The 22,241-nt window shown below is 55.5% G+C and overlaps 1 protein-coding gene across 8 annotated transcripts in view; it reads left to right on the forward strand.

Moving 5' to 3' along the window:
• The first annotated feature begins 266 nt into the window (after nt 1–266).
• SLCO2B1 (solute carrier organic anion transporter family member 2B1) overlaps nt 267–22,241 on the forward strand; it is a 57,593-nt gene continuing 35,618 nt past the window's right edge. For 2 of the 8 annotated variants that reach the window (XM_051608693.1, XM_051608698.1), the window contains exons 1-5: nt 528–616; nt 11,057–11,160; nt 18,239–18,376; nt 18,470–18,632; nt 20,769–20,996. In XM_051608693.1, coding sequence (XP_051464653.1) covers nt 11,080–11,160; nt 18,239–18,376; nt 18,470–18,632; nt 20,769–20,996 — 610 coding nt within the window. In that variant the 5' untranslated portion in view covers nt 528–616; nt 11,057–11,079. Of the gene's footprint in view, nt 413–527; nt 617–2,649; nt 2,845–11,056; nt 11,161–18,238; nt 18,377–18,469; nt 18,633–18,895; nt 20,187–20,768; nt 20,997–22,241 lie in introns of those variants that run through there. The other 6 variants (XM_051608695.1, XM_051608696.1, XM_051608697.1 and 3 more) reach the window with 6 other exon arrangements.

A 22,241-nucleotide genomic window follows, 5' to 3' on the forward strand; every position in this document is an offset into this window, starting at 1 on the left:
AAATCCCAGTTGCCCTTTGGCAGCTTTAAGCGGGGCTGCTTGTTCCTTCACTCCTCCCAGTTCTTATCTGGAAATGTCCCCGTGACGAGGGCAAAACAACAAACGGGGTGAGTTACTGAAAAATAAATAACCCTGGGTTCTATAAACCAACACTCCCCCCCACAAACCCCGGGCCTGAAAGTTAAATAAATAACTGCAAATTAAGCAATGGGATTAAGCAAATAAAGGCCAGGGGGAAAAAAAAAACAAGCCCAGAGGACTGGGACCCTGTGGGAGGGAAGGGAGTGGGAGCAAAGCAAATCCCAGTTTGGACTGGGACTGTGGAAGCAGTTTTGCAAAGCCCAGCAGCAGCAAACCCCACGGGCAGCTCTGTCACTTCTGGGGTGGCAACTTCAGAAGGAAGACAAGGTAGGTAAGAAAGAAAAAATAAGCATAACTTCCCGTGGGAAGGGGTTGCAACCCTCCTGGTTCCACTGTCCTTCTGAAGCTGCAGCCTAAGCCCCACCTCCCCACAGCCATCCCCACCTCCGGGCTGGGAAGTAAAAGTGGTGAATGGTCCCAGCTGGGCAGAGGGAACTTTGTCCTCCCTGAGCAGTGGGATCGGAGCCCTGGAATTGTGAGTAGGGCAGCCCCTGCCCCTGGAGGAGCTGCTGGGCTGGAGGGGCTTTGCTCCTGAGCCCCCTGGGGCTGCAGGATGAGTTTTGGGGTTGGGGAGGTGGGAAGTTTCTCGTGTAGCTGGGAATTTTCTCATGTAGCTGGGAAAGTTGCTCAAGCTGCTTCTCCCCGGGGTCGTTTTTCCAAGATTCCATGAACTCTTTATTTTTTTGGCTTTGCAGCAGCTTAAAGGGGGGGGGGGGTGGGGGGGTGGGAAGGGAGCAGCCACCCCTGCTCTTGGTGCCCGTTTCTTGCACATGGATTTTGTTGCTTCCTCTGGGCTTGAGTTTCTTTGAGTCTTGGTTTTCTTTGCCCGGGAAGGCAGCTCCACTGGTTTCCTCCTTTGCAGGGAGTTTTCCCAAACCCTCTGGCTGCCACGCTTGGTTTCTCCTTCTGGTTTTGCTGCTTCTTTTATGGCAACTCTTCATCTCACCCCAGGGTTTGGTGGGATCTCGGGGAGGGTGCCAGGCAGGGATGGACCTGTTGGTGTCACACGGGGATCCTGGCCTGACCCAAACTTCCCCAGCTTCATGTTTCTTGGGAAAGGAACCGAGTCAAGGCAGGATCACCCTGTTGCTTGGGGAAAAGCTGCTGAGACCCTCCTGGCTGGGAGAAAATTGGCAGTGGGGGAGCAGGATGAACTCCAGGGAAAAGCAGCCGTGGGGTGAAGGTGCAGGGTGGGCTTGGAAAGCCCAGGGACCAAGGTGATGGGCTGCATCCCTTGTATTTGTTACCTACATCTGGTGTGGGCTTAGCCTGGGGACAAGCCTTGTGTCCCTGGCTGCTCCTGCTGGCATCCCTGAGCCTTCCTTAGCTGGACCATTCCTGGGGAAAAGAGGCTTATTTTGAGTTTTTCTCTTGGATCTTGCAAATGGTGGAGTTGGTGGATCCCTTAAACCTGCCAGTGGTGGAGGTGGGCACAGCCTCCTGGGAGCCAGCCTGTCCCCCCTGAAAACCTGGGGGGTTTAACCCTCAGAGGGGAGGTGAAATGCTGGAAGGAGATGCAGAGCCCAGCTGGGCATGGCCACACTTGCTCCTGTCAGGTTTCAGCTGTGGTTTGGGCGTGAGGACAACTGGGATGGCTGTGGTGGGATGGGGTGGGACCACATCCAAGCCTGGGTGGGGGTTGTTGCACCCTTCTGCTTCCAGCTCCTGTGCTGCATCCGTGGCAGCATCTCCTGGCTGTAGGGAGAGGGAAGAAAGGGGTTTTTTTGGGGGACACCTCAGGGCAGAGGTGTGGGGTTGCTCCAGGATACTTCGTGTCCACCTAGAGAGGGTGAAAGTCCTGCTCCTGCTCAGGAGGTTTCTCTTGACTCGAGAGGCTCCCAAGGCTCTCTGCCAGGTGGAGGGAGGGACTCTGGGTCTCAACCCTCTGGTGCTTTGGGGCAATTGCTGTGTCAGAGGGGAACATCCCTCACTCCTGTCTCAACTGAATCACAGAGCCACAGAATATTTTGGGTGGGAAGGGACCTTCAAGACCATCTATTTTCAACCCCCCTGCATGGGCAGGGACACCTCCCAGCAGCCCAGGCTGCTCCAAGCCCCATCCAACCTGCCCTTCAACACTGCCAGGGATGGGGCAGCCACAGCTTCCCTGGGCAACCTGGGCCAGGCTCTCCCCACCCTCACAGCCCAGAATTTCCTCCTCATGTCCAACCTCAATCTCCCCTCTTCCAGTTTTAATCCATTACCCTTTGTCCTCTCACTCCCTGCTCTTGTCCAAAGTCCCTTCCCAGCTTTCCTGGAGCCCTTTCAGGTAGGAGTCTGAGGCTCCCTTTCCCAGTGTCCATGGCTCTGCAGCCATGCCATGAGCTTTATCCAGCTGGAATCCCTTCTATGGATCAGAAATCAGGGGTGGGATTTGTGGACCATGATGGTCCTTGGAATAAATCCAAGAACAAAGGCAAACCAGGCAAAAAAAAAAAAAAGAGAGAGGGCTTGTGTCCTGGTCTGAGCTGCTCCAGGAGGTTATAAAAACTCGTGTCTGTGTTTCAGCCCAGCAGCTTTGCCTGGTGGCCTTACCTGGTGTCTCCTGGAGGTGGTGAGGGCACCTCTCCTGCTGCTGCAGCTCCAGCGGGCAGAGCAGAACATCCTTCCTCCCAGCCCCCAGGGAGGTGAAAAGTCTCCAGGAAGGAGCTTGGATCGTGACATCCATCTGCTTTGGCATCCAGTAGGAGGCAGCAGCTGTGGGTCAGTGCAGGCTGAGCCGGGGTTTGGCTTGTTGGCAAGCACGGGAGAGCTGGAATTGGACAAAGCTTGTCCAGGTGGCCAAGGAGGCCACCAGCATCCTGGCTGTGCCACCACAGGGTGGGCAGCAGGAGCAGGGCAGGGATCGTGCCCCTGTGCTGGGCACTGGGGAGGGGGCACCTGGAGTCCTGGGGACAGTTCTGGCCCCTCAGGACAAGAAGGACATGGAGGGGCTGGAGCGTGTCCAGAGAAGGGCAAGGGAGCTGGGGAAGGGGCTGGAGCAGAAGGAGAAGAGGCTGGAGAACTTGTGAGGAGCAGCTGAGGGAGCTGGGGGTGTCCAGCCTGGAGCAAAGGAGGCTGAGGGGAGACCTGCTGGCTCTGCAGCTGCTGAGAGGAGGTTGGAGCCAGGGGGGTCGGGCTCTGCTCCCCAGGAACAAGCCCTGGGACAAGAGGGAACAGCCTCAAGTTGTGCCAGGGGAGGCTGAGGTTGGATCTGGGGAACAATTCCTTCCTGGCAAGGGTTGTCAGGGCCTGGCCCAGGCTGCCCAGGGCAGGGGGGAGTCCCCATCCCTGGAGGGGTTTCCAAGCCCTGGAGATGGTGCTGAGGGACACGGGGCAGGGGTGGCCTGGGCAGGGCTGGGGGAAGGGTTGGGCTGGAGGATCCTCAGGGTGTTTCCCAAAACGATGGGATGATGCAGTGATTTATTTTGCACTGTGCTCCAATTCCTCTCTGTTCTCTCCTACTCCTCCAGTTTTCTTGCCTTTCCCAGCATGGCTGCTGGATGTGGGGGCATCTCCAGGCTCTGAAATGCTTCCTCTGGGCTCAATCCTAACTCAGCCTTGCTGGGCTTCTTGATCTGCTGCCTTCCCTGCAGCAGCCCAGGAATCTCTGGGGATCTTGGTTTAGGAACAAAGTAGGTCCCACCTCACCTTCTCCGTTCTTCCTGGCTCCCAGTTTGGTCCCAGTGCCGCCCTGGGGTTGCTAGTTTGCACTGGGCAGGTCTCTCTGCAGCTCAGCAGCACTTCCCAGCTTCATCCTGAACTTGCTGCCCATGCCCTGGCAGGACCCAGGATCAGATGTTTGGTGTCTCAAGCCATTACTTTGCTAAATGTGGATTTGAGGGATGATTTGGGAGCTTCATTATCCAGCCTGGGACCTGTTGTTGGGCCCCTGGCTCTGAGAATGTTCCTTTTCAAAAGAAATGGAGACATTGGTGTGAGGGACATGGGGAGTTTCTGGCTTGGAACATGATTCAAACCCTGCAGGGCCCTGAAATACCCTCTGGGAGAAGTTGCAGGTGGGTGGCTGGCTGGGAAAACCCGGGGATAAGGTTCTCCCCAGGGATGCAGGAGTGGACTCCCTGCTGGCCAAGCACAGGATGCTCAGCCAGGACCAGATGTGGCTCCAGCTGCAGGTCTGGGGACTTGCAGGATATAACCTCCTTTTTCACTGGGCTTCCTTGATCCATCTGAGCCTGCCACCCCAGCCCTGCTCTCGGGGGGAGCAGGAGATGCTTCTTCCCAAGGGTGGGACAAAAAAACCTGGCAGCAAAGAGAAGAGCAGCAGCATCCCCCCCCCCCCCCCCCCACTGAGACCTTCTGCAGCCTGGTTCAATCTTAAACAACAGAAGGATGACATTTAGTTGTGCCAAGAATTAACTCCCTCTGCTGCCCAAAAGCTCAGCCTCTCTCCCCTTCTCTCTGCCACCTCCAGCCCCTGCTTCCAGCTCTTGCTCCTTGACCCAACGTTGCCCCAGAATGTCACCACCATCCCTTCTACCCTCAGTGTTTCCTCCTGAGTGTTTACAACCAGCTCCTTTCCACCTCACTTTTGCTGGCTGAGGAAGTTTTTTAACTTCCCCCAAACTCTGCTCTCAGTTCCCTGTTCACTGGAGCAGCTTTTCCCTGCACCAGCCCTCCTGTCAGCCCCTCTGGCACGCAGGGACCAGGACCATTCCCAGCTCCCACAGCAGCAAATCTGACTGTTCTCCCCTCGAAATTTGGGGGACTGATAATCTATGGATTGGTCTAGAGAGTGAACACAACCCCCCCTGAATTCCCTGTGGAAATAAATGAGTAAGAAGCAAGTTGGTGTGTGGGTGCTCCCCGTGCAGCACCAGCTCCCTGGGCCTGGGCAGAGTGTGTGTGCAGGTGGGAAACCCTGGGGTCTGGTGGGTTTGGTAGAAGTTATAGATCACTCAGCTCTCGTGAGACCCCCCTGCAGGGCTGGGAGCAGCTCTGGGGTCCCCAGCACAGGAAGGACACGGAGCTGTTGGAGAGAGGCCAGAGGAGGCCCCGGAGATGCTGGGAGGGCTGGAGCAGCTCTGCTCTGGAGCCAGGCTGGGAGAGTTGGGGTGTTGAGCCTGGAGAAGAGAAGGCTCCAGGGAGACCTGAGAGCACCTTCCAGGGCCTGAAGGGGCTCCAGGAAAGCTGGGGAGGGGCTTGGGCCAAGGGCAGGGAGGGCTGGGAGCAGGGGGAAGGGTTTCCAGCTGGCAGAGGGAGCTGGAGCTGAGATGTGAGGGAGAAATTCTGTGCTGTGAGGGTGGGGAGAGCCTGGCCCAGGTTGGCCAGAGAAGCTGTGGCTGCCCCATCCCTGGCAGTGTTGAAGGGCAGGTTGGATGGGGCTTGGAGCAGCCTGGGCTGCTGGGAGGTGTCCCTGCCCATGCAGGGGGGTTGGTCTTTAAGGTCCTTTCCAACCCAAACATTCTGTGATTCTATAAGATCACCCCAGGAAGGGACCCCTCCTGCTGAGACAACCCCATGGGGAGATGTTCAGGCAGGAACAGACCTTTGCCATCCCTCCTTGCCCCATCCCTGTGTTTCTCAGACATCTCATCCATCTAGAGGGCAAGCCCATCCTCTTTGGTCAGTGAAAGGCCACCAAGCTGCTCCCAGCAGCTTTGTCATCCTGGTGAGTGGCTCAGCAGGAGCAGATGGCTGAAATCATGTGGTGGCATCTACTCCAGCTTTGCAGAAATGTCCCATGCCCAACTCCAAGAGACCAAGATGCAGAAACCTGGTGCTGGCAGGAGGGGGCTTGGGAAGGAGGGGGGATGCTGCTGCCCTGCCCTTGGCTCTGAAGGCACCTTGGAGCAACCTCTGCCCTCCCTCCTGCGTTTGTCCTTGGACACAGCCTGGTTTTCCAACCCTCCCCAACCCTCTAGATCCCATTCCCAGCTGACAACCAGCAGCCTCTGGCACTGGGTATGACCATGGTGTGCAGACACAGCCTGGTTGCTCTCCAGTGGCTCATGAGGATAAGGTGGGATGTCCCTTTGGGTCTGGGAAGGGGGTGAGTGGTTTCCTTCACACCATCTGCAACAACCTGGTCTCACAGACCTGGGGTGAGTTCCTTCCTGCTTGTGCTGCAGGGGTGGTATCAGTGCTTGCAAAAAGACCCTAAGACCCCCCTTTTCTGGGCAGGGGCTTTCTCACCTCCTGCAGATGTGAGAGGCACCCAAGCTGCCCCTGGCACAGCACCCCGAAAACCAAACAGGGTGTTCTTCTGCTCAGCTTAAAACCCCTCCCTGGAGTGTGGGGGAACCTGGGTCCAACGTCCTCCTAAAGCAGTTGGAGCTGAAGGTTTGGCAGGGAGCAGGTCTGGGGGGGCTCTGGAGGTCGCTGGGGAGTCCAAGCTCTTGTAGAAGCACCTCAGCTTATGCTTTAGTGATGGAATCATAGAATCACAGACTGGTTTGGGTTGGAAGGGACCGGAAAGATCATCTAGGTCCAACCCCCCTGCATGGGCAGGGACACCTCCCAGCAGCCCAGGCTGCTCCAAGCCCCATCCAACCTGCCCTTCAACACTGCCAGGGATGGGGCAGCCACAGCTTCCCTGGGCAACCTGGGCCAGGCTCTCCCCACCCTCACAGCCCAGAACTTCTCCCTCATGTTCAGCTTGACCCTCCTGTGCTCCAGCTTGTGCCCATTGCCCCTTGTCCTGTCACTGGGCACTGTGGAAAAGAGACTGATTCCACCCCCCTGACACCCCATTTAGTTTTCTACCAGGGTTAGTCTCCTACCAAGAAGACTATGAAAGCTGATGGGGGAAGAGGTTGGACTAATTCCAGGTGTAGCAGCTCCTGGGACACCCTGGAGGGTTTCAGGGTGCACGTATTTAAAGGAGGGTCTGGAAGGGATGGGCAGGGGCACCAAAATACCCCAAGGGACCACAGGGTTGGTTGGTTTAGGTCAGTTGAGTGAGGAGGGCTGGGGAAGGTGCTCAAATAGATAAGCAGGAGAGAAGGGCATCAAGCCCCCAGTGGTCACCTGCTCCATGAACATGCCTCTCCCTGCAAATCCAGGCTCAGGCTCCTTTTCCTCTCCTCCCTTCCTACCCTGGCATCTTTTTCTCTCCCAGTGTAGCCCCTGAGCTTTCAAGAGGCTCCAGCAGCCAAGTCAGGAGCTGTAAATAAATCATTCAGCACAGCTCTGCTCCCAGAGCCAGGCAGGTGCTCCTGCTCAACCCTCCAGAGGTTCAGGGGAGCTTTTCACTGTTGCTTGAAGTTATGATCAAATTCACCTGATTGATCCCATCCTGTATCTTCTTCTGTCTCTTGAGATGGAGCTGAGGCAGCAGCTGCTTTTTGCAGAGGATGCCACAGAGCTTGGAACTCAGCAGCCTCCATGTCCCCTTCTTTAACGACCCTCCCACCCTGTGGGCTGCACTTCAGGGCTGTATAAACACCACGGGCTCCTCCTGGTAGAACTGGCATCAACCCACACGTTTGTTAATTTGTTTGAGGCCACGGTTCTTGCTCCTTTGCTGCTCGTGGTGGGGGAAAGATAATTACACCAAAAAAAAAAGAGTGCAGAGCCTTTCACCTCGTTTGCTGGGGAGCCTGGAGATGCTGCTGGGATGGAAACATCCAGCAGAGTGTGGTGAACAACGAGCTTGATGGCTTTAATGTGCCTCCAAACAATGCAGCTTCCTGAGGAGGAAGTCTTGGGGCTAAAGGAGCCAACCCAGACCTTGTCAAAGAATTCACTCCCCAGATGGAGTGGGAAGGCAGGTGGGAAGGGAAGCAGGTCAGCAGTGCAGGGAGGGGGATGTTGGCTTCCCAGGGATTTCCAGGGCTCTGCCTGGTTACATTCAGGTGGTGGGTGGGAGCCAGGAAGCACATGTGGAAGGGTTCATCCTGGGGAGGTGCAGGAACACCACGGGTGAGAATGAGAGGCAGGAATCACAGAATCATGGGATGGTTTGGGTTGGGAGGGACCTTCAAGATCATCTTAGATCCAACCCTCCTGCCATGGGCAGGGACACCTCCCAGCAGCCCAGGCTGCTCCAAGCCCCATCCAACCTGCCCTTCAACACTGCCAGGGATGGGGCAGCCACAGCTTCTCTGGGCAACCTGGGCCAGGCTCTCCCCACCCTCACAGCCCAGAATTTCTCCCTCACATCTCAGCTCCAGCTCCCTCTGCCAGCTGGAAACCCTTCCCCCTGCTCCCAGCCCTCCCTGCCCTTGTCCCAAGCCCCTCCCCAGCTTTCCTGGAGCCCCTTCAGGCCCTGGAAGGTGCTCTTAGCTCTCCCTGGAGCCTTCTCTTCTCCAGGCTGAACACCCCAGCTCTCCCAGCCTGGCTCCAGAGCAGAGCTGCTCCAGCCCTCCCAGCATCTCCGGGGCCTCCTCTGGCCTCTCTCCAACAGCTCCGTGTCCTTCTTCTCTTGGTGGCTCCAGCAAAAGAACTTTAAACCATCAGAGACCCAGCATATGGAGGGATAGAGAAGGACTTGCTGAGCCCTCTTGTAGGCAGGAGCTCCTGCCTCTGAGCCTGTGGAGAAGTCCCCAAAACCCACCCTCATTTAGGCAGAGCAATGGTTGTCTACAGCCTGCTCTTGGGAAGGCAGTTTGGCCACCCAGTGTCTCCAGAGCTGCTTCATCTCATGCTGACACCCCTGCACACCTTGCAACCAGCAGCCCTGGCTGAGCTGAAACCAGTTCTACCCCATGAGGACATTTTAGCAGCAAATGTGACCTCAGCAGCAACTGGTGAGCTTGGCCTCACCTTGCTGGGATCTTCATGTCTGGGCAGATCCCTCACCCTTGCCCCAAGAGTGCTTCAGGACCTTCCAAGACCTGAGCTAATGCCCAGCTGGGTTTTTCCTCCCAGCCCTTTTTCCTGTCTCTTGGCTGCTGCTGGTGTTTATCTCACTGGGCAGCACTGACCTCCAGCTCCCAGTGTCACCCTGCAACGTGTGTTCCAAACATCCTGAGGAAGCAAGATGGACTTTCTGAAGTGCAGCATATCATATGGAGGTTGGATCTGGGTCTCAGGTGCATCCACCCAAACCAGAGGAGCTGCTCTGGGGGTTGTGGAGCTGCACTGCCATGGGGAGGAGAATAAAGCTCCAGGAGATTGACATCAGGGGAGACCAGGCACCATATGAAGACCCTGGGGTGCTCCTTGTTGATGGGGTTCAGGGTGGGATTAGAAGAGGAACCCTGGAGACCTGTTTGCTGCTTGAGATGGTCAGGCTGGGTATGTGGTGGATACCAGACAAAAAGAAGCCAAGATCTCAGTGTGGTTCAAGGACATGATGGGGTCAGTCAGAGCAAGGAGAGTCCCATAGCTCTGGGCAGTAAAGTTTGTTCTCCTTCCTTCTTGGAGTATTGAAAATACAATGGGATCCATTGCTCCAGGCCTGGGGAACAGAGGTTGAAAAGTGCCCAGCAGAAAAGGACCGGGGGGGGGGTTGGTCAACAGCAGCTGAACATCAGTCAACAGGTGCCCAGGTGGCCAAGGAGGCCACCAGCATCCTGGCTGTGTCACCACAGGGTGGGCAGCAGGAGCAGGGCAGGGATCGTGCCCCTGTGCTGGGCACTGGGGAGCGGGCACCTGGAGTCCTGGGGGCAGTTCTGGGCCCTCAGGACAAGAAGGACATGGAGGGGCTGGAGCGTGTCCAGAGAAGGGCAAGGGAGCTGGGGAAGGGGCTGGAGCTCAAGGAGAAGGGGCTGGAGAACTTGTGAGGAGCAGCTGGGGGAGCTGGGGGTGTCCAGCCTGGAGCAAAGGAGGCTGAGGGGAGACCTGCTGGCTCTGCAGCTGCTGAGAGGAGGTTGGAGCCAGGGGGGTCGGGCTCTGCTCCCCAGGAACAAGCGACAGGACCAGAGGGAACGGCCTCAAGTTGTGCCAGGGGAGGCTGAGGTTGGATCTGGGGAACAATTCCTTCCTGGCAAGGGTTGTCAGGGCCTGGCCCAGGCTGCCCAGGGCAGGGGGGGGAGTCCCCATCCCTGGAGGGGTTTCCAAGCCCTGGAGATGGTGCTGAGGGACACGGGGCAGGGGTGGCCTTGGCAGGGCTGGGGGAAGGGTTGGGCTGGAGGATCCTCAAGGTGTTTTCCAACCAAAAAAATCCATGATTCTAATGCAGCCCAGATGTTTCTCCTTGGGGTGAGGGAGAGTTGTTGTCTTGTGTTCAACCCAAGGTCCTTCTCTGCAGAGCTGTTCTGCTCCCAGCCTCTGCTGGTACCTGGGGTTGTTCTCCCCAGGGAAGGACTTTGCTTTTCTGCTGGCAGAACTTCCTGAAGTTCTCCAGCTGGTTGAGGTCCCTCTGGATGGCAGCACAACCATCCCTGGTGTCAATCCTGCATCTCCTGCCAGCTCTGCCCCACCACCCCGGGCCCTGAGAGGGCTGTAAAGGGTGATAAGGACCTTGAACAGGACTCACCTAAATAATCTTTGAACCGTATTCCCCTGGGTTATGTTGATCAGCACCTCCTTTAATTACGCTCTGGGATGGGTGGGATAGAGAAGCAAGGTCCCAGCCCTGCTTTGAAGGTCTGCTTTGATTGTTGATGCTGAACCTCTCAGGTGTCCCGGTGACTGACACGGTGTCCCCGCGCTGCTTCGTGCCTTTGCAGGAGCAAAATGTGGGAAGAAACGAAGCCTGGGGGTTCATTCCTCATTAGGAGCAGCTCCTAATTGCCTGTGCCAGCCCTGTGCTGCTGTGCGGGTGTTTGCTGAGGGGTTTGCTGTGCTCAGCTGGGTGCCAGAGCCCTGGGACAGGCTGCCCAGGCAGGTTTTGGAGTCTCCTTCTCTGGAGATTTTCCAGACCTCTCTGGACGTGTTCCTGTGGGATCTGCCCTGGTTTTTGGTCCTGCTCTGGCAGGGGGGGTTGGACTTGAGGATCTTTGGGGGTCCCTTCCAAGCCCTGACACACTGAGATGCTGTGAGTTGGGCAGAGCAGCTGAACGTGGTGCTGGGTGATCTCTTTTGGCAGGAGGACACAGCAGAGCTGGCAGGATGGCCGGGACAGCCAGGAAGAGCAGCTCCTCGGGTCCCTCCCAGCACACCCTCTGCAGGAGCCCCTTTCTCAGCATCAAGGTAAATCCCTGCTTCCTGGAGCCCCCAGCTTGGGTTGCTGGGCTGGTGAGGAGATGTTGAGCCTTCTGCAGAGGGCCCTGATGGGATTTCTCTTGGCACAAGGTGTTTGGAGAGTGCTCCCCGTGGCAGGAATGGCCCTGGGGGTGCAGGTGGCTCCTCCCAGCAGCAGCAGCAGCAGCCCCGTGATCTTGCAAGGCCAGTTGAACTTTCAGGTTCTGCAGTCTTGAACTTCTGGCAGTGAAGGTCCCAGAGCCCAGGGGCAACAAACCCCAGATCTCCAAGAGGTTCTGAGCCTCGGGCTTTGTGGAAGTTGGTTTTTCTTTTTATGATGTCCATGATAACAGCAAGAGGACGAGGGGGGATGGATTAGAAGTGCAAGAGGGGAAATTTAAATGAGATGTGAGGGAGAAATTCTGGGCTGTGAGGGTGGGGAGAGCCTGGCCCAGGTTGCCCAGGGAAGCTGTGGCTGCCCCATCCCTGGCAGTGTTGAAGGGCAGGTTGGATGGGGCTTGGAGCAGCCTGGGCTGCTGGGAGGTGCCCCTGCCCGTGCAGGGGTTGGGACTAGATGATCTTCAAGGTCCCTTCCAACCCAAACCATTCCATGATTCTGTGATTTTCACCCCCAAGGCAGAGCTGACCATGCAGGTCACAATTCTGCTCAGCTCAGCACAGGATGTTTTCCCCAGATTTCCTTTTTCCCCCCAGTTGTTTTCTGTTTGTTTGGGGTTGTTGGTTTTTTTTGTTGCTTTCAAGAAGTGAGGTCACCCCGTCCGGTTTCTAAATGACTTCTTCAGGAAACATAACTTCAAGGCCAGGGTTGGACTTGTTTCTGTAGAAACACAAAGCCCTTGCACAACGTGGTTTGTGTGTTTGAATTGGCTGAAGGACCAAAACTCACAGCTCTGCAGTTTTTTACATAGAGATAGAAATAAATGCAGGTACGAAGAGGGACAGGATGTGTCATGAAGATGAATTGACACGTGTCAAAATGCAGCTGAGACAGGCTGGGGAGGTGGGACTGTGCAGACTGCATGAAGTTCAACATGGCCAAGTGCAAGGTCCTCCACCTGGGTCAGGACAATCCCAAGCACAGACCCAGGTTAGACTGAAAACAGCCCAGAGGAGAAGGACCTGGGGGTGATGGTGGATGAGAAGCTCAGCATGCCCTGCCCTTGGCCCAAGTTGGGGTAGCCCATCAGAACCAGGTTGGCAGATCCCACCAGTCCCATGTCCAGGGGTGGAGGGATCCCAGCCTCAAATCCCTGGGCAAAGTCACTGGATGGCACAGAAGGAGGATGCAGAGGATCTGCCTGCCCTGTGCCATGGGCTGTCTCCCAGCTCTGAGAGAGGTGCAGGGTCTCCACCAGCTCAGTCATGCCCCACGTGTCATGGGAGGTCCCAGAGGAGCCTGGTGAGAGACACACTGCTGGGGCTCACCCACCCCCCACCAGCTACAACAGGGCAAACTGGAAATCCAACTGGCAATCACACCCCAGCAATGCCCAGCTCTCTTGTTTCTCACTCATTAAAACATTCCCCAGCCTAGAAATGCTCCGTGGTTAAGGTGGTTGCCCACAATGACTCCCTGAGGAGCAAGAGGAGACTTGGCCTTCCAGAGCTTTAACTGCAAGACCTCCCGCTTTGCTCCCCACAGCCCCAACGTGGAGAAATGGGGAGCACAGAAAGTCTGGAAGATCCTGCAAAAAAGATGTTGTTTGTTCAGGGTTTTTTTATGTGACCTTTTCCCAGAACCAGCTGACTTGAAATCCCTGCAGAAGCTGCAGAAGATGTAGACAATGGTCTTCACATTCCTGTTTCTTTCTTCCTTTTCAACCATTTCCATCTTGATTTTGGCTTCCTAAATGTTCCTCTGCTTGCTCTGGGGTAGGGTTGGGACTTGTATCCAGGCACCTTTGTGCAATAACCATCTGGTCATCAAAGGGTTTTGGTTTTTTGCCCCAGAAAGCTGCTGGTTGCAGCTCGGGTCACCCTGACCAAAGCCCTACACTGGAAGAAGGATCCTGCACTTTATGGAGCCCACGGAGCAACCACCACCTGTGTCCTCCCATTCTGCTTGGGTTTGGGGGGCCCAGCCACAGCCTGGAGGGCAGAACTTTAGAGGATGAACCTGGGGGGTTGGAACTAGATGATCTTTAAGGTCCCTTCCCATCTAAACCATTCTATAGTTCCATGATTTGATGAACATCCAGACTTGGAGTGCAGAGACCTCCTCCTCTGAAATCTGCAGTGCCTTCTTAGATGCTTCTCCTTCCCTTTTCTGGAAGAGAAAAGCAGTGCTGCAGGTCCTGGGGAACATGGAGGAGAGCAGAAGCTTGGGTCAGTAGAAGGGTATTAGGGCATTGTTGGAGTCAGGGCATCCTGAGGAGATCACAGCAGCTCCAGGAAGCTGGAGGAGGAGGATGGGGAGCTGGGCAATGCCAGGAGCTGGTGGGGTGGTTAAAGAAAGCCCAGCAAGAGCCCTCAGATACCCACAGTGTCCCACCAAGGGAGTGGGGGTGGTGAAGGAGCTGCCAGGGCATCTGACCACAGTGCAAACAGCAGGAAGAACCCAAGGGAAGGAAATCCCCATGGGTTGCCTGGCAGAGTCAGAATCATAGAGTGGTCAGGGTTGGAAGAGACCTCTGGAGACCATCCAGTCCAACCCCCTAGAGCAGGGTCACCTCCAGCAGATCCCACAGGAACCTCCAGAGGGGTTGGGATGTCTCCAGAGAAGGAGCCTCCACAGCCTCTCTGGGCAGCCTGGCCCAGGGCTCTGCCACCCTCACAGGCAACAAGTTCCTCCTTATGTTTAACTTGAGCCTCCTCAGCTTCCTAAGCTGGAGCTACCAAGAGCAGCTTTTAATTAAACATTTCAATCCCTTTTTCTTCCACGTGGGCCTTTTTAAAAATACCTGCTAAGCCAAAGACCTCAGAGAGGCCCACACTTCCCACTTCTGCACTTGAAAGTTGCAAAGAGCAAAGACCAAGAGATTTATAAAAGCCTGGACAGCCAGATGGTTATTGCACAAGGGTGCCTGGACACAAGTCCCAACCCTACCCCAGAGCAAGCAGAGGAACATTTAGGAAGTCAAAATCAAGATGGAAATGGTTGAAAAGGAAGAAAGAAACAGGAATGTGAAGACCATTGTCTACATCTTCTGCAACTTCTGCAGGGATTTCAAGTCAGCTGGTTCTGGGAAAAGGTCACATAAAAAAACCCCTGAACAAACAACATCTTTTTTTGCAGGATCTTCCAGACTTTCTGTGCTCCCCATTTCTCCACGTTGGGGCTGTGGGGAGCAAAGTGGGAGGTCTTGCAGTTCCTGGTGGTGTGGTCAGATCCCTGGGCACACCCCGGGTGCTGAGCCTGCCCTGCACCTTCACCCCAGTGCAGGCCAGGGGAGCACAGCTGGGCAGCTTCAAACCAGTCTCCAGTTTAGCTCCTCCAGGGACTGGAGAGGGTGTTTTGCATACTGGTCACCCCCCATCAGACCTCAGCTTGACACCTGGCCCCTGACTCAGCCCTGAGCCAGCTCCTGCTTTCCCAAAAAAACCCTTGGCAAGCTGAGGAGAATTCCAAGCAAGCATTTTAGGGTGAAAAGCCTTTGAAGGCTCAGGGAGTAGGGTAGGATGGACACAGGGCTATTCTGTTCCCAGTGGCCTTGGGCATAAGGGAATAGTCCCCAACCTGACCCAGGAACAAGTTCAGACTCAACTTTTGGGACTCAGCCAAAGCCAGGCTGGCAGCCAAGCACTGCAAGGAGAAGACCTGAATTGTGGCTCTTCTTGTCACACCCTCCTGTCAAGCCCACGCAAGGCTCATCACATGGGACAGGATTCACAGCCTGTACTTTGAGAGGGTGGAAAGTCCCAAGTCCAAACAGCCCTGAGGAGATGGGTGATGCTGGGTGAGAAGCTCAACATGAGCTGGAGCCCAGAACCCACCCGTGTCCTGGGCTGCATCACAAGAAGTGGGGCCAGCAGGGCCAGGGAGGGGATTGTCCCCTCTGCTCTGCTCTGCTGAGACCCCCCTGCAGGGCTGGGAACAGCTCTGGGGTCCCCAGCACAGGAAGGACACGGAGCCAGAGGAGGCCCCGGAGATGAAAAATCTCCCTTTTCCAGTTTTAATCCATCCCCCTGCTCCCATCCCTCCCTGCCCTTGTCCCAAGCCCCTCCCCAGCTTTCCTGGAGCCCCTTCAGGCCCTGGAAGGTGCTCTCAGGTCTCCCTGGAGCCTTCTCTTCTCCAGGCTCAACACCCCAACTCTCCCAGCCTGGCTCCAGAGCAGAGCTGCTCCAGCCCTCCCAGCATCTCCATGACCCTCCTCTGGCCTCTCTCCAACAGCTCCGTGTCTTCCCTTTATGCCCTGAGGTTCTGAGGCAGAGCTGAGCTGTTGGTCCCCAGGGAAATGTCTCCATTAGGAAGGTCAGGCTGGTGTCAGTAGTGGTCTCCCCTCCCGGGTGTGAAAGGCAGCCCTCCAGGCCATTCGAGACAGCCAGATGTTTTGATCAGGGACAGGAATGTAAACAAGGGAGTTTTGCTGCAGGACAAAATGCAGCCCCACGTCTGCAGCCAAAGACAAACGGGGTCATCCATCTCTCCAGCAGATCTGAAGTCCCCCAGGCTCTTCCTCCTTTTCCTGGCAGGTCACCAGCCCTGCTGGGATTCGGTGGCTAAGAGCAAAGAGTCCCTGCAGCCAGAACTGGGGCCCTTGCCCAGAGGTGACACCAAGGTGTCCTTTGCAGGGCCATCTCTTTTTCCCCTGCTTCAGCCTGCCCAGACAGGGGAGAATTAGGACACAAGGAAAAAGTTCTTTGCTATGAGGGTGGTGGATCACTGGAACAGGCTGCCCAGAGAGCTGGAGACATTCCCTGGAGACATTCAAGGTCAGGCTTGAAGCTCTGAGCAACCTGGTCTAGTGTGAGATGTCCCTGCTTGTTGCAGGGGGGTTGGACTAGATGGCCTTTGGAGGTCCCTTCCACCCCAAGACATTCTGTGATTCTCTGATCTATGATTCTGTGATAATAAACCACCAGCTTCCCAACCCTTTTTGATGTCCTGTGCTGAAGAGGCTGGGTGGGCAGGTGCTGAGCTGCTGTGGGCCAACGTGCTGTGAAGGTGCTGGGTCTGGATCTGCACTGGGCTGTGTGGTGTGGGTGCCTGGAAAAAAATGGATCTGACCTCCACGTTTCCATCTGGACTCGTGGAGGTAGGAAGCAGAGCCTGGACACAGCCAGCATGTCTTGCAGGAGTGTAGGAGTTTCAGCAGAGCTGACTCTGGGGAAGCTTTTTCTTGGGCTGGGGGATGTTTTCCTGGTCCTGTTGTGTCCCTCAGTGGGTGACAGAAGCCTGTAAAAGGGAAGGTCCTGGATTGCATCCTGCTTTGCATGATGCCAACATGTCACTTCTGGTGGTGGGACCCATAGCCTGGTGCTCCAGTTCTCAGGGAGCTGAGAACATCCTCCTTTTCCCTTTCCTGAGCTGTAAATAGTCCCTCTGTTTGCCATCTTCCCTGGGTCAGAATGAGACAGAGCAGAAATCCAGGCCAGGCTGAGCAGCTCCTCCAGGCAAGACTCACTCCTGGTGGGAGCTGGGAGCAAGGAATGCTGCACTCTGGCCAGAGGCTGGGAAAACATCTACCAAAAAAGCAGCATTTTGGTGGCTTTGGGCAGCACCCAAGGCTGAGGGCAGCAGGTCTGCAGGGAATCCAGGATATCCAGCCTGTCCTGCAGAGAAATGAGAGGTCCATCTCATTAGGGCTGGTTATTTTAACTCCTTTGGGGACTGGAAGGATGCCAGCCAGGTGGCAGCAGGGAAGGAGATGGCTCTCAGCTCTTCTCCTTCACCAAGCACTTTGCAGAGCTGTAGATGAAGGGGAAGGTGATCTCCATCCCTCCTGGGGCAGTTCCTTTGCTTCTGGGTGCCAAACTCTGGAGGAGGTCTGGTTCTGAGGGTTTTCTGTGAGCTGATGGTTTCCTTCTGGAAGTGGAGACAAATCATCACATTTTCCAAAAGGAGATAATGTCCTTTCCATCCAGAAGGCAAGGAGAACAGAGAGTCTGAATTCCTCTCCTTGACCTTCTCCTGACTTTCTCTGAAGAAGCTGCTTGTGGCTGTGTTGGGAAGGGCTTGTTCCTGTCCCAGAGGAGCTCCAGCCAGCACTAGGATGGTTGCCTTCCTTGGCCTGGACAGGAGTGGGAAGGTTGTGCAACCTCCCACTTGTGCTGCTGGATTCTGGGGTCAAGGCCAACACAAACTCACAACATCCGAAGTGAAACGACCTCTCTGTCCAAAGCCACTTCCAGCTAAAGGAGCTGAACCCTCCTGACAAACACCAGCCCTGTTGCCCTTTTTTTGGCAGAGAACTATGTCCTGGGTCTGACCTCATTTCAAGAGACCACAGGTGGTAGGAGGGGGGTAACATTTCAAAGACTCATGGTCAGTAATTGTGCCTTTGTGTAGGAGATTGTAGAATCACAGAGTCATGGAATGGTGTCAGTTAACAGGGACTTAAATGTTCATGTGGTGCCACCCCTGCATGGGCAGGGACACCTCCCAGCAGCCCAGGCTGCTCCAAGCCCCATCCAACCTGCCCTTCAACACTGCCAGGGATGGGGCAGCCACAGCTTCCCTGGGCAACCTGGGCCAGGCTCTCCCCACCCTCACAGCCCAGAATTTCTCCCTCCCATCTCAGCTCCAGCTCCCTCTGCCAGCTGGAAACCCTTCCCCCTGCTCCCAGCCCTCCCTGCCCTTGTCCCAAGCCCCTCCCCAGCTTTCCTGGAGCCCCTTCAGGCCCTGGAAGGTGCTCTCAGCTCTCCCTGGAGCCTTCTCTTCTCCAGGCTCAACACCCCAACTCTCCCAGCCTGGCTCCAGAGCAGAGCTGCTCCAGCCCTCCCAGCATCTCCGGGGCCTCCTCTGGCCTCTCTCCAACAGCTCCGTGTCCTTCCTGTGCTGGGGACCCCAGAGCTGCTCCCAGCCCTGCAGGGGGGTCCCAGCAGAGCGGATCAAAGTGTGTAGATGCCATTCGTCGTGTTGCAGCTCCCAGTGACCGTGCTGGATGCTCTCACTTTGTGTTGACAGTTCTTCGTGTTCTGCCACGGGCTCCTGCAGCTGTCCCAGCTCCTGGTCTCTGGTTACCTGAAAAGCTCCATCTCCACCATCGAGAGACGTTACGGCCTCTCCAGCCAGACCTCAGGGCTGCTGGCGTCCTTCAACGAGGTGAAAACCAGCCTGGTTCTTCTAGGCCAAGGCTCTTCCCCTGTTCCTCTCCTTCCCCTGTGACACCTCCTGCCCTTGTGTGTCCTGCTGCAGGTGGGGAACACGTTGCTGATCGTCTTCGTCAGTTACTTTGGGAGCAGAGTGCACAGACCCCGGTTCATCGGCTGTGGGGCCATCCTTGTCTCCTTGGCTGGCTTCCTCATGTCTCTCCCCCACTTCATCACTGGACCCTACGAGTATGACCAGTCAGTTGCCAGTAGGTACTCTAGGAACTTATTTTATCCCTTCTAGGACAGGGAAGCGACCTTTCCTTGAGGGGCGAGGGGGCTGCAAGCTCTGGGGGTGTCCTCAGGGAGTTTCAGTGTTCTCAGGGTTAAAACATCTCAGTCCTGAGAGGCAACAGTTTGATGGTGGGAAGCAGAGCTGGGGGACAGCTGGAACCACAGGAAAGTGGGCATGAAAAGCACCAAAACATCAGCTGAGCCTCTGATTCCTCTTCTCTTCTGCATGTCTGTGCAGCAAAGAGCAGGTAGCAGGGAGGTCTTCTCCAACCATGGGACCTCTCATCTCCTGTGAGCTGAGGCAAGTTGTCCTCATGGACATGAACTGCTCCCTTACTTCCACAGCATGGATAAGATAAGTTCTCATGAACTCTGAAGTCCTTTATGGGGAGGAAACAAGAGTTCTAGGGAGGAAAACATGGGTTGTGGGGAGGAAAACATGGGTTATGGGGAAGAAAACAAGAGTTCTGGGGAGGAAAACATGGGCTGTGGGGAAGCAAACAAGAGTTCTGAGGAGGAAAACATGGAGTTCTGGGGAGGAAAACATGGGTTGTGGGGAAGAAAACAAGAGTTCTGAGGAGGAAACGAGAATGATGGGGAGAAGCTTGACTGACCCAACCCAACAGGGCAGCTTAGGGGGTGAAAGGCTGTTGTCTGCCATGAGGGAGTGTTGGTTTCATTCCTTACTTGTGGGGCACCTCATCTCTCTTCCCCTGTCTGTCTGAGCTGGTTTTGAGGGAACCCATTGAGGTTTTAGACTCCACTAGAAAATCAACCTCTCGTGAAAGAAACGTGCAGGTGTAAATCACTGATGGAGGAGCAGGTTAGGGTGGATTTGGGATATTCTCCTTGAAAGAAGGTGAAGGGGATAAGGGAGGGAGAAGAGGGACAGAGGAGAGGAGAGCACTCTGTTCATACCATCCCAAATCCTGCCATGAATTTCCAGCAAATCTTGTAGAAACCTCCACTGAACAGTTTTCTCTGCCTCATCAGAGAGAGCAGCTGGTTCAGGCAGCTGCAGCCACCAAAGGAAGATTAATAAGGGAATAATTCATGGATGCAAACACGGGTCAGGTGCTAATGCCACTTGGGAAAAAATTAGCCACAGGTTTCAGGAGCTCTGGGGCAGGTGGCCCCAGGTGGAGCACTTGGAGCGGCAAATGATTTGGGGCAAAACCATGGAAATCCTGCTGTGACCATCACAATCCCCTCCCCCAGTGTTTTAAGGAAGAGAAAGGTGCTGGAATCAGCACTTTGACTTGGGCAGCTCTGCAATCCATTTCTGGGTAAAATGAGTCCTTGTTTCCTGAGGAGCTATTCACAACATCTGCAGTTTTGCTCCCTTACCTTTATTACAAGATCTATCAAAGATCCTGGAAGTGATCCCAGCTCTGCTTCTTCTGTGAGGGCGGCTTCTCATGGCCTGTGCATCCATCTTGCTGGGAACACCTGACAGTGAGATCTGCACTTTTCTTTGCATTTTCTTCCACTGATGTTTCCCACCAGACACCTGCCGAGTGCTTATCTAGGTGCTTGCTGCTATCTGGGGGAAGTTCTTTCTCCAGACCAAGCTCCTTGTCATAGAATCCTAGACTGGTTTGGGTTGGAGGGACCTTCATGGTCATCCAGATCCAACCCCTGGGCAGGGCCACCTCCCAGCAGCCCAGGCTGCTCCAAGCCCCATCCAACCTGCCCTTCAACACTGCCAGGGATGGGGCAGCCACAGCTTCCCTGGGCAACCTGGGCCAGGCTCTCCCCACCCTCACAGCCCAGAATTTCTCCCTCACATCTCAGCTCCAGCTCCCTCTGCCAGCTGGAAACCCTTCCCCCTGCTCCCAGCCCTCCCTGCCCTTGTCCCAAGCCCCTCCTCAGCTTTCCTGGAGCCCCTTCAGGCCCTGGAAGGTGCTCTCAGGTCTCCCTGGAGCCTTCTCTTCTCCAGGCTCAACACCCCAACTCTCCCAGCCTGGCTCCAGAGCAGAGCTGCTCCAGCCCTCCCAGCATCTCCGGGGCCTCCTCTGGCCTCTCTCCAACAGCTCCGTGTCCTCCCTGTGCTGGGGACCCCAGAACCAGATGCAGTTCTCCTCCCAGACCTGCTCCCCTTCTCCCCACAGGCATGTTCAGCAACACCACAGACCTGTGCCAGCCCGGGGTGCCTGGATCCCAGGGGAACCTCAGCCAAGGCAGCTGCACCCCCCGTGCTGCCAGGGAGAACCACGCGGTTCTCCTGGTCATGTTCACCGCCCAAGCGCTGCTGGGCATCGGTGGAGTCCCCATCCAGCCCTTTGGCATCTCCTACATCGATGACTTCGCCAGCGAGAGGAACTCCCCCCTCTATTTAGGTAAGACTGGGGCTACTGTGGAGAGAGGGGAACCAGAATCAGCCCCTGGTAGCCAGGCCAGCCAGGACTCGTTTGCACTGATGAGAGCAGAGGTGGCTCCAGCCCTTCTGCTCCACCCGGTGCTGGGAAGGCTTGTGCAAAACAAGCATCACAGAGTCCCAGAAAGCCAGGGCATTTTGTTTAGACTTATGTGGGGAAGAAAAGAACAGTTTCCCACAGGACCTCAAGGATCATCTGGTCCCACCTTTCCAGGTGCTACTCTAGTTTATATGAGGTGGCTCAGCCGGTTGGTAGAGTTGGGTTGTGGTTGGACTTGATGATCTTAAAGGTCTTCTCCAACCAGCAGGATTCTGTGGTTCTCCAATTTAGCAATTGTTCTCTTAAGAGAGAAAGCTGCTCACATCAAACTCTGCCTGATTTTCATGGAATCCCAGAATGCCAGGTTGGAAGGGACCTCAAGGACCATCTGGTCCAACCTTTCCAGGCACGACTCCAGTTGACATGAGGTGGCTCAGCACCCTGTCAAGCTGAGACTTCAAACTGCCCAATGTGGGGGAATCCACCACTTCCCTTGGAGACTGTTCCAATGTTGGACTGTCCTGATGGGGAAACATTTCCCTCTTGTGTCCAATGGGAATCTCCCCAGGAGCAACTTGTGCCCATCACCCCTTGTCTTTTCCATGGGACTCCTTGGAAACAGGGAGTCTCCATCTTCTTGGCAGCCACCCTTTAAGGGCTGGAACATGGTGATAAGATCTCCCTGAAACCTTCTCTTCTCAAGGTGGAACAACTAGTTTATCTTCTTCAAGCTTGGACAGACTGCAGACTGACTGGGAGTGTTGGAAAACACGTTGTATGGGAGATTCTGGGATTTGGGGCCTGGGAGTGCTAAGAATGCATGGGACATGATAACTGTGTCCTCCAAAAAGGATTCAACAAGGAGAACAGGTGTCATCTGGGCTCTGTGTTCGTGGGAGGCAGCTGTGGGCTCAAGATGCAGCACTGAAGACTTCATTTAGGTGTAGGGAAAATTATAGGAAGCTTTAAAAAGCAGGATCAACCATCTGGGAAGTGGGCAGGTATCCTTGAGGGGAGGGGGTGCTGGGCAAGAGCTTGTGCACACACCTGTGAGGGAAGTCCCAGGATGGTGGGATGGACAGGGTGGTCCTTGCAGGTCCTTCTAGCCCTTTTCCAGCTGTTATCTGTGAAGGCCTTTTGAACTGAACGGGACAGCAAGGGTGGCTG

Source organism: Apus apus, chromosome 1 (assembly GCF_020740795.1).
Source record: "Apus apus isolate bApuApu2 chromosome 1, bApuApu2.pri.cur, whole genome shotgun sequence".
Classification (NCBI taxonomy): Eukaryota; Metazoa; Chordata; class Aves; order Apodiformes; family Apodidae; genus Apus; species Apus apus.